Raw genomic sequence first — 17,895 nt, forward strand, 5'->3', positions numbered from 1 at the left:
CCCAAAGTATGTGCAGTTTGGGTTATGCGCTGTGCAAAGACAGTATATCAGGGATGGAAAGTGACTTTGTACTTTCCCAAACCTCTACCAAAGTGTAATTTTGCTTTAACTGGATACTGTAAAAATTGACCCAAAATGTGGTCAATTTTTAAATGAATACGGAGGATTTCACACTGTAATAGGCTTAAGATCCGCTGACATGCTTAACTTTGCGTTTATCCTCATCACACCGTTCATTCATCTAGTCATCGTGTCATGCGGATGGAGGCGGTCTCATAGCGGATGAAACGGCGCTCGTCAATCTACACAGATGTCTCCGGAAAGCTGAGGAAGTCACATAGAATGACGTTGTACTTTATTGATAAACCATCCAGACCTGAAAAGATAAAAGCTGATTCTAGGAGGTGTTCCCCCCAACCCCCTTTACACACACACACACACACACACACACACACACACACACACACACACACACACACACACACACACACACACACACACACACACACACACACACACACACACACACACACACAGTGTGTGTTCACTCTCATTTAACTCAGAGATTGGACAAATAAAACCAAATGGACCCTCATGGTCATTATACTCTCCGAGTTAAATGAACACTAATGAGTTTACAGTGCAGCAGTGATATTCAACTGGCAGCCCGCAGATCAAATCCGGCACCAGCAGAGCTTTCTTGTGGCCCCTGGAACACATTCCAAATTCCAATGTAAAAATAAATGTACAACATTATTATTAGATGGTTGGTTGTACAGGATGACCATTTTGAATATTTTTCATAATATTTTTCATAACCATCCAGCCTTGACGAAACCTATCCAGCCAGGATAGCCATGTTTGGGGTAATTGTCTCCGCCAGGCCGAAAGGCATGGCGAGAGAGTATGTTTTCGCCCCTGTCCGTCCGTCCGTGTGTGTGTGTGTGTGTGTCCGTCCGTCCGTCCTGTCTGTGTGTTAGCAGCTAATCTCCGGCACCGTTGGCCCGGTCGCTCTGAAACTGTGCACACACACTCCCTGGATGCCAATTCAGAACCTCTGCCCCAATTTTTTCACATGGGCCTGTTATAGCGTCACCAGGAGGCCAATTTGTGCAAAACCAATTTTTTTTACATTACTCCTACAGATTTTATCCAAACGTCATGCAAATCGTTACACAGTATCTCTATAGTCATGTGATCAACACGAATCTGTCCGATTTCCCATATTCCATCCTCATTGCCTATGGTTGGCTTCCAAAGTTTGCAGGATTGGTCCGTTTTGAACAAAAAGCCTCAAACTATGCACGCAGCTTGCGATTTCCGTGAATTTCACACGCACATTCCCACTAGGCCGAGGAAGAAATGCCACCCTTTTCACATTGGCCTGTTATAGCGCCACCAGCAGGTCTAATTTAGCAAAACACATTTTTGGAACAAAATGCCTCAAATCATGAATTCAGTGTCTGATTGCCGTGAAAGACCTAACAATAAATGGCACCCTTTTCACATTGGCCTATTATAGCGCCACCAGGAGGCCAGAATAACGTACCTGACCTGGCGGAGACCTGTGCTCCGAGGAGCACTTTTTCTAGTTGTAATATGTACTCTGGCTTTTGTGAGCACCCCAGATTTTAAGTTGCTTGATTCAGTATTTAGATATTTGAAATTCATTTGATCAGACACAAACCCATTGCAACTTCAAACTCCATTATAACCATGATAGATTAATTGAAAACACCCGTCCTTTGTTCTGATGACTGATAATGGCCTTCTAATGCGTGAGAAGACTTTTCAATCACATTTTTTATTTACTTTCCCTATTTTTTTCCTCAGAAATAAGAATACAAAAAACACGGCCCCCTCACGTACAGTATTAGAAGGACAATGTCAGTCACTAGAACCAAGGACAGGTGTTTTCAATGAATCTAACATGGTTAAAATGGGAGTTTGAAGTTGCAATGGGTTTATATGGGAATGGGGCATGTCTGATCAAATTAATATCAAATATATAAATACTGAATAAAGCAATTAAAAACTGTCTGGGATGCTAACAAAAGCCAGAGTAGATGTTAAAATGACCCCAAACATGTTCAAATGTGAAATATCCCTTTAACCCTGGTGTCCATATTTTGGGACAATTGAGGTTTGGATGTAAACATCATTCCACGGTCGGCCCATGCATTATAATGTCTGTCTGTCTTTACAGTAGCTCTGTCTGTCCTAGACGGACACACAGAAGCACATAAAAAAAACAGACTTGAGTGAAATGCTAGAGGCAGAGAGGGAAGGGAGAGACTGGGGCGAGTTTGAAAGAAGACTGACAGGAGGATAGCTGGAGGGAGGGCGAGAAGCACAGGGGTAAGCAGAGAGAGGAGCAGAGAGGGGGAGAGATGAGAAGAAGGTATAGACGGGGATGGGGGAGATGCATGGAAGAAGGATAGCTGGAGGGTGGGTTGATAGGGCAGAGAGGAAGAGGGAGGGAAGAGGAGAGCATGGTGTGTGTGTGTGTGTGTGTGTGTGTGTGTGTGTGTGTGTGTGTGTGTGTGTGTGTGTGTGTGTGTGTGTGTGTGTGTGTGTGTGTGCACTGTGGGGGGGACACGAAAAGGAAGGAAAAAGGAGATGACAAGGTGAGAGGGAGAAGGAGGCTCTGTAAACAGCGATAAACAAAACCACTTCTCAGCAACTGGAAAAGTACATTCAGACATGGAGCTGGGATGGATTTTTTTTTGGAGCATTTACATAAATGCCTTATCTCTCATAACAGGGAATAAACCAATAAATGTCTTGTTCAAGGTAAGCTTTTTATATGCATGTTTATATCAGGATCAAAACAAGCCCTGTATAGCACACAGAATGGTAAACATGACCATGGAAACTGAACGTATACAGCCCAAATACAGGCCAAATCAACCGAGAAAAACCAAGGTGCACAAAATGTCTCAGTATCCAGTAACATTACCATATCGCAGGTACCTTCAGGTTTCTCATAATGTCAATAACAGCTTATCCATGTTATTGTAAAGCAGCATGAGGTTTACACGAGGAACCATGAAACGTGAATGTGAGACACGGCCAACGAATTAATGGGATTGACTGTGCACACACTGACAGATCTATGTGCTCTTAAACACAAATGCATTGCATTATTTCCTGGACCAGGGACGTTTCCTCCACTCTCTCAGAATTGTCAAAAGATTTTTTGATTTGTTTTTTAAAAAGGGACCTATTACTGTATGCTCATTTCCAGCTATTTATTCTGGGACTCCACTTCTATGCATGAATCACAGTAAAACACTTACACTGACTCTTGATTCCAACCTCTACATGCAACAAACCATATTTGTGCCTATCTCTTTAATTCCCCCCCTCCCTAAAAGCTCAGTTTCTTCCGATTCGGCAACTTCTGGAGGCCTGCCAAAGGCCAGCACCCAGTGCTGAGCATCCCCTCATGGGAAACATGTACAGTAGATCCAACATACTGTACGCATAGCACTTCTTCTCTAGCCGGCTTGTTGTGCCACTTGTTTTCTCTTCAATGAAAACTATTAAAAAAATACCTTGTACCTTTCTTCATCTATTTGAGACATTTAACAATAATCTCATATTCTGGATGACATTCAGGCTTTAACATGTATGTTTATATAGTATTGTCAATAACATATAAACAGCCATACAAGTTTAAGCCTGAATGGAGAGCACAGACATCTGCAGAGCAGCAACAAAGATTACAACAGGATGCCTCTGTTTGGTAAAGATTACTCTCACCTTTTTGTGACATAACCCAATTGCAGTTGAATCAACAAAGTCTTCTTGTATACCTTTCTCCAAGGCATTAATATGCCTGGGAGAAAATAATAATATTTTACAACAAAGAAAATAATATTATTTTACAACAAAAATCTTGTTTTCAGATTAGCACTCATTGAAGAGGTTGGATGCGGGCACAATGTCCCACACTGAACACCGATCAGGGCCTCCCTAAATGCAGCATAGTCAATGTAGAAGTATGCACACAAAACAAGCACTCCCTGGTAACCCGACAGCACTGTGGGTCCCTTAGTCAAAGAGGAAGTGAATGGCTTGTTGTTTTGTGTCACAGCGTGTTAGGTGTGCATTCTCTGAGGATTACCCAAATTCTGGTGGATCAACTATATGCATAATTCATAGGGTATGGAATACTAAATGAGCAAAGACAGCAAGAAAAAGGTACTAAAGCTCCTTTAGTGATGTTTTGGGGGGGAGATTGGGGCGAATCATAATTGACGTATATTTATTGAATAGAGATGATTTTTTCTGAGGATTTAAGCCACTCTATGGGACACATGGATTGCTTCTAATTTGCAAACAATCAGATGTTGTTTTGGGGGGATTGTGGCGTTTATCCTTCGTGGTCTTTAAAATAACACCACGATTTTGAGCGGATATTGTTGAAATAAAGGCATATTTCACAGCTTGGTGCACGGCTGTATTGTTACTGTATTGTTACTTTATCTACATCAGCGATTCCCAACCTGTGGGCCGGGGACCACTGGTGGGCTGTGAGGATATTGCAAGTGGGCCCCAAAATAATCGGCAGAACAATAAAATTTTAATGCTAATCTGACATTAACTCATTCAGTGCCAGACTTATTTCTGGCTGTGTTTGCCCAGTGCCGGAGATCTTTCTATTTTTCTTACCTTTTCAAGTAGTCACAGAATATTTATCTCCAGTATGATCGATCCCCTGATGGTTGCTAATCACTGAGGGTGATTGCCAAAAAATCAGTATCAATAAAATCCAAAAAATAATGACACAGATGCGTACCCAGATTTAATGGGTTAAAATGCACACGGCCCACCCATCTGACCACTTAACACGGCAGCCGAAAGTGGTCAGATGGGCGACGCTTTCGAGACTTTCAAGTGGGCTCTGATCCAGAAAAGGTTGGCAACCTTTGGATCTACATTGTACCGTTGCACATGTTGACCGATTGTCTGCACTGAGACTGTGTGTTCACAAGCCATCTGGCCTGATTATCAATACAAGACAAACATCTCAGTGATGTAATCTTACTTACAACTTCTGAGTCCTGAACATGGCCTTTTACAGATGGAACATCCCCGTCTCTTAGCACCAGCCTAGACAAAAATCCAGCTTTATGCTGGGCTTTGTTCACCAAAGAGTCCTTTGTGGAGTGCCGTGAGCAAACAAACACAGTGGCATATGGCTGCTGTTGGCCCGAAAAACGAGACTGTATCCAATGATGTCTGGTCGCTTTCTACTGTAGGAAAAGGCAAACAAATTTAACTTTCCTTCACAACAGAAATAGAAGTTTCTGGGAGACATACAGTGTACTGAACAACAACCAAAGATGTGCAACAGGGTGGTGAAACAAGTTCAGAGATATACTACTGAGCATGTGGATGGGCACATCCTTCTATACTTGGTGGGGATGCTGTGCATAGAGATTACCAAAAAAGAGCCCATAGTGGAAATATAACGTGTCGCCTCCAAGACACAGTCAGACATGATTTATACTTCGTCATTTGATTGCGTCGCCTATTGAAAATAGCCGACCTACAAGCTCACAACACGTTGCATTTGCAATACGTTGTGAGCTTGAGGGTCAGCTATTTTCACCGCACGACACCGTGGTGCGACAGAGCATGTACATCGTCGAGCTTAAATTTCCTTGGATTAGCTCTGAGGGGTCTTGTCATTCAATCTGCTAGTACAGTAGGATCGCTGGCTTCCCCGAGCCAAGCTTGGCAGGCTGATGCTGGTCCATGGCACACATCACTGTAGCCCTGCCCTCTCGGAACACTAAGAGGATTTAGGCCTAGACTAACCACCGTCCAAACAGCAGAAAGCATGACTTGAATATTTTCCATGGGCTTAACCATATGAACCCTATCATCCATATTCTGGGGGAAAAAAGGAGGGGGCCTTGTATAGACCCCCGGGGGACTCCGGTCAACGAAGTGTATAGGGTTCATGTGGTTTAAGTAGATGGATATACGTACACCACTGGGGTGCCATTCTAAGTCAAGCTGTGACATCATCTCTCTCTATCCCTCATTCCGTCTGTTCGCTCTCAGTCCTTTCGTTACCTACGGTGTCGACCTTCATTCTCTCTCGTCTCCAGTCTCCACTCTATTACCTTGAGAATCCCATGTGAACCACAGTAGGTTTGATCAAACACTTCAAGCTATTGGATCAGTAGCTTAAAAACAGGGGGAATTTAATCAGATTAACCAAAGGTTGGTTTTACTTATTATTATGAGTTATTAGATATAAATATTGTATGTAAAAATGCATACTGTAGATATGTTCTCAAAGTGTCGTTCAGGGACCCTCAGGATTCCTTGAGGGGGGACCGTACAGCTCCATTTGGCTCCATTTGTACACTCTCAGAGTTATGGGGGTCCTTAGGTTTGAGATCTACTGCTGTAGATGGTTGCAAAATGTTAATTTCAATCAAAAGAAAAGGGTTCTCTTGAATATACAGAAGTAGATTACGACTCAAATTCAAATCTGTGGGATATCTGTGTCCATGTGCACAGACAGTGCATACTGTACCGTATCTATGCGTGTTTGAATGTGTATGTGTGTTTGAGTGTACACGCACATCCGTGTGCATATCCGTATGTGTGGGTGTGATGGGTAGTCAACCTGACATTCAACCTGCATCCAGCCGACAGGTACATGGAACAGGAAATTACTTTTGGGACAGCCAATCAGAAAAAGCTCTCAGTAAACAGGAAGGATCCGTCACAGTGGGCCTGTCAGGTGTCAATCATTTTCACAATGACTTGCCCATGCAACTCAGTGGAAGTGTCAATCAGCTCCTAATCCCGCCCTTAGAGACCAGTACTTAGTGTTGAATTGATGATGTATACTACTACACACTCTCCCTATTATCCAATTCAGTGGTTATCAAACTGGGGTCTGGGGACCCCCAGGTTGTCCTTGAGGTGGTTCCAGGGGTCCCCAGCAAAATGTGTTAAAGGAGGAGTTCACCCAAAAAATTACTTATTTTCAATTACACACCCCATGAAGCCTTGATTTCATGGATTTATTTTTGTTTTTGTGGCATTCCTAAGACAATAATTTGATGACCGTGTGTATTTCCGGTATAGGAGACACAAATAATCTACTTTGTGTCTCCTACCGGATACATTAGCCGGTAGGAGACGGGAATCAAATTACTAGCTTAGGAATGCGACAAAAACATAAAGGAATCCATGGATTCAAGGCTTCATAGGGTGTGCAATTGATAGAAAATAAGTCATTTTTTGGGTGAACTCCTCCTTTAATATAGCATTAAAAGTTTTTCACTTTTAAACCTACATTAAAAGTTTTTCACTTTTAAACCTACATAAATCGGCAAGCAAGCTAACGATGTGTCATGATGCGACGTGTTGTGAGCTTGTAGATCTACTATTTTCAAAAGAATCTTGAAAATAATTGCATATTTGGAATATTTTTGAATTATTTTAACAAGACAATCTTGTATGGGGGTCCCTGGCACAAAATATTTTCAGATGGGGGTCTGTGGTCAAATACATGTTAATGTGGGGGTTCTTGACATGAATAAGTTTGAAAACCACTGTTTGAATTCTATATTATTAGACAAGGGAGGGAAAGGTCAAATGAATATGTAATACATTGTTAAATATATTACACACACTGTCAAATGATCCGATGGAATGCACAAATGACCTTGCTTTCAATATCTATGTATGCAGTGGTGGACAGTAACAAAGTAAATTAAACTTGAGTACTGTACTTGGGTAGATTAATTTTGTATCTGTTCTTTACTTGATTGTTTGTATGTTTTGATACTTATGACTTTCACTTCATTACATTTCCAAGTCAAATATTGTATTGTACTTGTACTTTTGATTCCAGTATATTTCTAGGAAGGAAAACATTCTACCCAGGGTTCAATTTGATCTAGACGCCGAGCTGAGTGGCTCTGGACAACCGGATGTCCATATATGGCTATACTGTATGGGTTGGTTTATGGTTATGTCTGAGTCATACTGACATGCCTATATATGGACGTAGCGGGTTTGTTTATAGTTATGTCTGAGTCAGAGTGACATGGCCGTGGTACGCCGGCCAGTCCTCCCTTAAGCAAATGTTAAAACTTAATATAGGATATCAGAAAGTATGTTTTTAATTGAGTCAGAAGCAGGGATCAAACATATCCCCATCAGCCATAAAAATGTATGACCAAAGGTGTTGGGATGTCAACGTATCACGTGAGGATCTGCTATTTCCGGCAACTGTTCCCCCCAGGATAGGGACGCTAGGGTTCAAGTGGTTTAAGTCACCATTTTAGCCAACAGTAAATGAAGCACCCATTTGAATGTGACAATGATAAAACGTTGGGCGAGACAGACTGAGACTTTGCTACTGGTTCACTCCCTATAGCTCTCCCCTGCATTGCAGAGGGTGGTCTGACAATGGTCCTTGAATGCAATGCTGCTAGAAAAGTGTGTGTGTGTGTGTGTGTGTGTGTGTGTGTGTGTGTGTGTGTGTGTGTGTGTGTGTGTGTGTGTGTGTGTGTGTGTGTGGCAGGTCTTAAGTGGCCCTCTGACAGTGCGAGCACCCGATCGTTTCTCCAGGCTCTGACAGATTATACACGCACATGCACACAAATACGCACACACAAGTATTCCACAAGGCTTACACACAAACAGGCATGCATGCACACACACCCCCCCCCCCCCACCCACACACCCACCCACCCACCCACACACACACACACCCCCACACACACACACACACCCACCCACACACACACACACACACCCACACACAGGCTGATCACATATTCCACATCTGTCCTCACACGCACAAACATCCACGCACGCACGCACCGAGGGTGCGGTGAGGATGGTATGGTTGATGTCCAATGCTGTGCTGGTGACAGGACTAAATGCTCTATTATCCTCCTCTCCTGGTTTTCATCTAAGACCATCCTTTGTATATATCCGTTTCTCTCCTCTTTCAGCCATCTATCTGTCATTTCTATCACTCTCCAATTCTCTGTGAGGTCAGAAACATTTTCTGTACATGAAAGGCAGTGTCATCCGTGAATTACTGTCACAGGAATGGGAAAGACATCCTTTTGAAGATTTAATTCAGAACATGATCTGCAATCTATTAACCATTGAACCCCAGAGTCCCTATTCTGGGAAATTCACAGTAGGCAAACATTTCATAAATAATAGGCAAACATTCGCCAAAAATAGCAGATCTACAAGCTCAAAGTGATGTGTTAGCTTGTAGATCGGCTACTTTAGGCAAATATTTGGTGTTGCAGGAATAAAAGGAGAGGAGCAAGTATAGACCCCTGGGGGACGCCAGGTCAAATACTGTAAGTATATACTGTAGGGTCTAAGCGGTTTACAGCTATCTGTGTCTTATTCACCACATGAGTTTTCAACTGATTTCGAGCCAGTGACCACCATCCTGACTAAGAATCAATGTGGGGAAAATTGTTATTTGTTATGGGTTAAGATTCAGGTTTTTCTCGAGTCGCACAGTTTATTATTGGCTATATGGTGGACAGGGACAGAATCTCATATCATTCTTCTGGCTCTAACCTTGCCCAGTACTATTGGTAGCTATGTGTCAGTGTGAGAAAAACAACACTTTCATAGAGATATGTAGTTGCAAAAGGTAAAACTATGCATTGCTTTTACTGTAAGCTCTAGGAACTTTGCCTGACAACTCATCCAGAGCTTCACATGGGACTGTGTTTCGTACATATGCCTCTTGACAGTGTCTATGGACATGTCAATGAGTTGACCCTCTTCTGCAGTTGTTAAGCTTGAAGTACTTTTGGAATTGAAGCACACGCCTCCACAAATGACCACTGATAATGAGAATAATGATGGTCTTTAGTTCCACTGTCCTCATATCACACAAATACCAACAGTTATGGTATTCGTTTCTCCAAAATATAATGAAATGGAGAAAAAAATAACTCTACATTACTGAATGCATGGTCAGGGACCACATGCAATACCTTCACGGACCACCACCGGTTCAAGGTTCAAGGAGTTTCATCGTCAATGCGTACAGGTATAGATCAAAATGTGTTACCCAGGTCCTGGTCACGGCAGAATAAAATTACACCTAAACACTACATAAAACTGTGGTGTTACGGCCTCCCTTCCAACCGTGGAGGGGCGGTTACGGCCGCCCTTCCACTCACAAAAGAGAGGGATGCCGGGTGAGGCCCCATTTTGTCATGAACCTGGCTCAGTGTTCAGACAAAAGAGAGGGATACACGGATAGCTTAAAAACATGATTTATTAAATAGATAAAATGGTTATGGAGTGTGGTAGTCTGTAGAATCAGTAGTGAGTGGATGTGTGTAAAGTATGGTGTTGGGTGGTGGATGCAAACAAACAAATCAAAGTGTGTAAGGGGGAGAATGAGAGATCCTCGAAAGGAAAAGGACTGCTTTTAAAGCCCTGAGAGCACTGGGCTCAGGTGCTCCAGGTCAGAGCCGATGGCCTCCCAGCTCCACCTACCAGGTACCTGCATCCACAACAGACAAGCACTGGCAGACAGAGTGGGAGGCCGTCACAGTAGTCCACAGACCCCCAGCTGAAAAGCCCTGAACTACCCACATTATGGTTATGGATGATGTCATGGTACAGCAGTGTAAACAGCAAAGGCAGTGATATTTTCATACAGCTTGAAATCACTGCTGGAGATCTGGTGCAATTAGTGGAGCAATTTTCAATCAGCATTCTTTTTATTATAGCCAGCTGGTCAGTGACGTCAGTAATGTCATCTCTTACGACAGAACCCGGAAATTATGCATAAGCCTGCAATCTAGATCTGGCAGAGATACTCAAGTGGGTTATGCACTTCCTCAGTGGGCTATGTACAATGGTGGAGAGTAACTAAGTACATTTACTCAAGTACTGCACTTAAGTACAATTCTGAGGTACTTTTACTTCAGTTTTTCCATTTTCTTTAATACTTTAAACGTCTACTCCACTACATCTCAGAGACAAAAGCATGTTTAACTCTACAATTATTTAACATTGTTAGCTATGTCACTTTACAGATATGGATTACTAATACAAACATACATTAACCACTCAAGCACTATTTTATACTTTGGCTATTGGTAAGAGGTGATTTAATGCATTGTGAGCTTGTAGATCAGCCATTTAAAAAAAAAAGTAGAAAAATGAAATGAAACTTAGGTACATTACTTTAAGTATATTTTGATTCCAATACTTTTGTACTTTTGCTCACACTGTGGTGTCGCTACTTTTACTTAAGCAACAAATTGGAGAACTTCTTCCACCACTTGCAGAGACACTCGAGTGGGTTATGCACATCCTCTGTGGGTTATGTAACTGTGATGTCGTGTCACTAGCAGTTGACCAATCTGGCGGTCTATTTAAAGCTACAGTCCATACATTCATCGATTGCAACTTTAACACCCTGGATTTGAAACCGGGTCTGCCGTGCGGGAATCCAAACATTTACCGCGCAACAAGAGGGAATCCTCCCTTTGCCAGCAGACCAGATGAAAATACCAAAAATAGTCGATCTACAAGCTCACAACACGCCGCAATGCGACGTGTTGTGAGCTTGTAGATCGACTATTTTCGGTGCGGGGCACTGCACTCAACTAAGTATAATCAGGCCTTTACTGGAGATGTGGCGTACGGCATGGATTTCTACACAGAAAAAATGCTGCATTCAAGTTCCTGAGAGTTCAGAAAAGGCAATTCTCTTGAATGCTGCCTTCGGGTACAGCATGGAAAGGGGACATAATTTGCATTTTTTCACCCTAGTAAATGCTGCATTCATGGTCTAGAGAGAGGGCACTTTTTACAGACGGGTAAAAGGGCAAGGGGCTGAAGCTCCCATTTGATGTCTATGTGTGCACGTGCGAGTTTCAGGCAAGGCTGATTGTCAACCAGTAGGTGTCCTATACCCTAACCCTCAATGGAATAGTATGGAGTCCACCTCCAACCACTGCAGATGTGTTGGCTGTATTGTATCAACATACTCTACCATAGAGCTTGGTGTAAACTCTATATTTAGTTGACCGGGATCCCCCAGGGGTCTATACTGTGTCTATACACAAATTCTCTTCGCGGAAAATAACCATTCTACAACCTCACAGCGCTTGCAGATCTATATTCGCTGTATATTCACCCCAGAATAGGGCTAGGGTTGCTAGGGTTGATGCTCTAATAATGTATTCGTTAAAATAAGTTCCATTTGCAGCTTTAAGCATGCCACCGCATTCCATTGTTCCTCTTCTCCCTGTCACCGCTATTGGACGTGTTTATTTGCTCCACCACCCCATCTCCACCTGTACGCTCTGTTTTCCCCTATGGGATTTGTTTTCCCCTAGGGGAGGTTATACAGTTTCTCCCTGCTCTGGAATCGCTGTCTTCTAATTGTGCAGAGCAGGGCGTAATTATGTAGCAGAGCCTGAACACCAAGATCAAATGTAATATTTAAACCTGTATTTACAAATGTTAAGAATGTTATTTAGATAGCATGTTGTTTTGAGAGACGCTAGGTTCATTGTTTACCTGGTATCCGAGTTTATTTAAGGTACGTTCTCTATATACATATATACTATCGACTATTTACCTTATTTATTGACTAGAGTTCATGCTTACTCTGCTTATTCAGATCTCACACTTGTAAATCACTAAGGATTAGAGAGTCTACTAAAGTGTAAATTGTACATTATGAATAAATAAAATGTCCAATGTATACCAGTTATTTGACTCAAATATGGAAAAATGAATGAATTATTCATTAAAAACGGCTAGCGTATAGTGGCCATGCCACAGAAGGATATAGGTTTTGCCTTATTCAAGTATCTTACCTACAGCGATGCACACTGCACATACACATAGTAGGCCTATACTGTACTTCATCAAAGGAGGTTTGAGTGCAGGGTCCCTGATGCAGTTGAGGCTCATTAGCACATTTCAGCAATGAGGTTGAGTACCACAGATGTAATTTCAACCAACACTATAGCAGTAATACCATGCCAACAATACACAGACACAATTGTGTTGTTCCCCAGCTACCACGTGATTTGCTCGAGCTGCAGGAAGACAGTAAGAATTGAATTCATCCGCCTTGTTAGAGATGTTATAGATTATAGCGAGTGTGTTGGCAAATCCAATGTGACACTCCATGTTAGAAAAAAAGGTATTCCAATTCAATTGGAATAAACAAGAAAATATCGGGTTGATTTATGAACAGAACTACTAATAGATATGTTGAGGAGACAATGCCAATGTTCTATTGGCAGTTACAGAATATGATGACAATCCCTTCTGTAAGTAAGGGAATATCGTGGGTGTTGGACGGAAACTTTTTTTTATGTCCAAAACCGTTACTTTTGAGGAAATGGAAGAAAAAAAACCTGCGATCCAATGGATCCAATGTAGTTATTATTTAGTCACAAGCTCGTAGTATTATATATGTTTCATTCGTTTTTTGTTTTTTTTTAAGATTCTTTTGGGGCTTTTATGCTTTTATTGATAGGATAGGATAGTAGGCTGACAGGAAATGGGGAGAGAGAAGACATTCAGCAAAGGCCCGCAAAGCGTTGTCAGGTTACTTTGGAGCCTAGGTGCCCGGGGCGCTACGCCAGCGGTCCGGGCCGTTTCAATAGTTATTTATAAAAACCCACAGACAGATTTAACCACAACCTGGCATCCCTATTTTTGGCAGATCGTTGCTAAAGTATAAATGTAATTACAATTATTAAAAGAAAGAAAAAGAAAAGACAACAAAAAAATTGTGAATAAGCTTGTGTCACAGCATAAAGTAGGGCATTTATTTATGGAAAAAAAAATCAAACAATGAAATATGGATAATATACAAGGTTTCTGCCTGACAGTGATGATAAAAGCTATATGGGGCCAACAAGCTGTGGCATGACAAAGACAAATATTCACCATTGCGAAAAAGGTAGCGAACACGCTGGCAAATTTAGCCTGTTATCTCGAAAAGCCTTTAAAGGTTTGCTGAGTATGCACAACCTTTTTCAGCAGCACCCTGCTTCACTTCCATACATTCGCAACCATTTGCATTCGGTTAGTGTTCAAGTGTTGTCCATTGAGCAACTGCAGTGAAGCAGTTTGGGGGTTAAGTTTCTCGCTAATGGAGTGTAATTACTGAGGGAAAAGACAGTGCAACTCATTTGCGTCAGATCACCATTGTTTTGTATAAAATTGCTGACGACGCTTTGGTCATGAGATCATCACGCCTCCACCACAATGTAAGAACTCCAACTCCAACAATGCCGTGTTTTGAATGAAACAATAGGGTCTCTGATTCTGAATTTACCAGGTTTTGTTTTGCCATATACCGTACAGTGATTTGGATTAGCAGTGTTCATGGTTCGATTTGCTGGGGGGATGGGGATCCATGCATCTGCTTTTGATATCCCCCTGGTCGGAATTAAATATATGCACTTCCATTTGGGAAATGTCAGACTGTCTTGATATATTTGATATTTATGTTTGATAATATCACAATTTAACAATTTATTTAAAAAGGTTATGTTAACTACATTAACCCTGGCATCCCTATTATGGGCAATTATTATGTTATTTTTTCAAAAATTGATCTATAATCTGACAATGCATTGCATCACAATGCAATGTTTGCTTGTAGATCTGCTATTTTTGCTAAGTGTCGCACAAAGTATATAGGGCTTCAGTGTTTAAGAAAATTACAAATTGAAACCTGACGATAAATACATAATAACAACACAATAATAATAAAAGCAGTGTCACTTTTGGAAGATATTGATAATAATGATACATACGATTTATATAGCGCTTTTCTAGGTATTCAAAGTCGCTTTACAGAGCAGATATAAAACAACTTTATTAATAAGATATTAATTTTTTAAGTGAAAACAATAACAGACATTGTCGGTTTTAACAGACATATTGATGGTGCTCCAGCACCATTAATCTACAAGTATCTGTACATGTCCTCCTGAGAAAAATCCTTTAATACCAGGGCTATGGTGTCCTCTTTACATATTGAATATTCCTCCCTTGTGAGCCTGTAAGTTGGAACAAATACATCAACTGACCTCCTCTATGTGAACGAGTCCATCAATAAAGCCTCTAATCCCTGGGAAAATGTGCAGCTTTTCTCCAGAGCAAATTTAATGAACACCACACAGTAAAATTACGGAGTGTTAATTATTATGGTTCCATTCTAACACTTTCTAAGTTAGATTAACCACTTGAACCCCAGCATCCCTATTCTGGGGGACATTCACCAAAAATAGCAAGCTCGGTCTACAAGCTCACAACGTGTTGAGCCTTTAGATGGTGCAGATCGAAAAAAGAGCACACTAAGTACAGTGCAACTCAGGTCCTTTATACTAGAAATAGAGGGCTTAAGTGGTTAACACTCTGGATTTTGCTGTGCTGACAGTTGTTTCCTTTGTGGGGGTATGTTTATACTGTATATAGAACCACCCCTTTTTTTCTTTTACAAAAAGACACCATCTTTTTATATTAAAATGAGAAACAGTGGGGAAAATGGTCAGTGTGCTCTTTTGGATGAGTGGAGTTAATAGTTTAACGCAGGGGTCTGCAACCTTTAAAGTCAAAAGAGCCATTTGGGACCAAAAAACAAGCCGCAAAACCTATTTTAGCCCAATAATGAAGGCAGCACGGGCTATTAAGTGTATATTAGCCTATCAAATTACAAAATACAAATACATTTAAAAACGAGCGTTCATTAATTATGTTTTTGTCAAAATATTATATTCCCCACAGCAGGGTCAGCACCTTGGAGAGCATGCCGCACCACAAGACTACTCTGCAGTGCGCTATTTGGTGTTTTAAGTTTAATTTCCATTACAATGTTATAATATTATAATATTAACATTGTTGTTTGATAACTTCTTGCCACAGATCAAACATACAGGTATAATCTAGCAGCATTGGCAGTGAAAGCAAACAACTCTGTCCATGAATTATTCAATTCTTTGTTTTCCTCAGGGTTTTTTTTGCATTTGGAATCCTTAGCATAGCAGGAAATCACACACTGGTTTGTTTACACAAGCCACCTGGCTGGTGCAGCGCCAATAAATGCGTTGCAGGCTTTGATGCAAATTTTACAGAAATGTTGAAACTTCTGCCACACATTTTTACAATATTGGAGCATGTGAGAATCTATGTCTCATATTACAGCAACGATAAATTTCAATTTAAATGTAAAAAAAACATTAATTTCCATATAAGGTTTTCTATAGCTACAGGGAGCCACAAGGGATGGGCTAAAGAGATCTGGCTCCAGAGCCGCAGGTCGCAGACCCCGGTTTAACGTTTTGAGAAATGTGCATATGAGGTGGACCTATAATAGAGAAGTAACGAAAATTCCCGCCCACCCACTTGTATGGAGTTGCTCACCCAGGGCATACTCCCTTTTCACCCCTTCTTCCAGGTTGGGAAATGTGACGGGCGGGACCTATTTGGGGGCCTATGTGACACGCTTTGTGTCACTCTGCGCTTCGTCAGTAGTGTCACCTCCGTGCGCAACCCCGTGCGCAAGCTAATTTTCGCTTGTTCATGTGTTTGGCCCCAGCCATAATAAGCTGCAGTACCTATGATTGGCCACCGTCCAATGCGCTTCACTGCTCCCTCTCGCTTCTGGGGGTTTGGTTGGACCGCTTTTTATCAGCTTCCATTGAGGCTCATCTGGAAATTCTTCCCATTTCACTATTTTCAGTTAATCAAAAACAGTATGTTAAATCTATTATTACCTAATGTAATTAAATTGTATTCGTTATATTCATCATGGAGCTGTATGTTTTTAAAGGTCGACCTATTAATATATTGCTGATACTGTATGTTCCAGTGTAAGCTCCACTGCTCCAGAAAGCCAGCAGCCATGCCCGGCAGGAGAGCTGACAGGCGGGGAGGAGAAACACGATCTATGCATTTCAGGTGAGAAATACGCCATGGAGTAGCTACATTTTGCTAGTTTTAAACGTTTTAATCAATATTCTGTACTTTCCATAGAGTTCTGTTTCTGTATTTTTTTATTTATCTTTCAGCAAAAAAAAAACGGCTCCAGGCAGTGCTTTTTCTTCATAAAAGGCAGATAGTGTGAACACACCCTGAGTGGGTTTATGTGCGGTGCTGTGTTTATAAGATGGAACAAACAAAAGTAAACAAATACAAGTGTGTGTGTGTGTGTGTGTGTGTGTGTGTGTGTGTGTGTGTGTGTGTGTGTGTGTGTGTGTGTGTGTGTGTGTGTGTGTGTGTGTGTGTGTGTGAGACAAATACTGGCATGTGTGTGTGAAGTTAATACAACTCACCATACGCTTGGTGCCTCTGTCCCACTGATTTCCAGAAAGTCATATCTGTCCTCCATCAGGAAGTCACTGAAGACCAGAGCTATGGTGTCTCCAGGTTCAGAGAGAATGGACCACGTACAGTCCAGGTTGTTTTCGTACTCTGCAGGGTAGCCAGGGCTGGCTATCGAACCTGCGGTGCCTCGTAATGTACCACCACACGCACCCTCGGCTGTGGAAGGCAGGGAGGGAGAGAGGGTTTACAACCTTTCCACCATCAATTGTGTTTCAATTCCTTCTTTGTGTTCTTTCTTCTTATTGTAACACTTTCAGTTATTGAAAAAGGAAAGCGTAACGTGTCTTATAATACTGTGGGGGATGAGTCTTGTGACAAGACAGAAACATAAATATTCATTGATTTATCCATTCATCTATTCATCCACCAGCAGTTCATTGATTAAATAAGATTACATACTAATATTTGTTGGATAAATCTCATTTAAAGTTTTATTTCCCTTTCTTTTTTTTGGTATTAGGAGCTGTAGCCTATTATGCTAAAACA

General features: G+C 41.5%; 1 protein-coding gene across 1 annotated transcript in view; it reads right to left on the reverse strand.

Annotated features, from left to right (window-relative positions):
* LOC308074200 (CUB and sushi domain-containing protein 1-like) overlaps positions 1-17,895 on the reverse strand; it is a gene marked incomplete at its 3' end in the record, with an annotated part of 656,606 nt that overhangs the window by 338,522 nt on the left and 300,189 nt on the right. The window contains exon 5 of the mRNA XM_080413541.1: positions 17,358-17,565. Coding sequence (XP_080269667.1) covers positions 17,358-17,565 — 208 coding nt within the window. The remainder of the gene's footprint in view (positions 1-17,357; positions 17,566-17,895) is intronic.

This window comes from Gymnoscopelus braueri (assembly GCF_963280865.1).
Source record: "Gymnoscopelus braueri genome assembly, chromosome: 1".
In the NCBI taxonomy this organism is placed as follows: Eukaryota; Metazoa; Chordata; class Actinopteri; order Myctophiformes; family Myctophidae; genus Gymnoscopelus; species Gymnoscopelus braueri.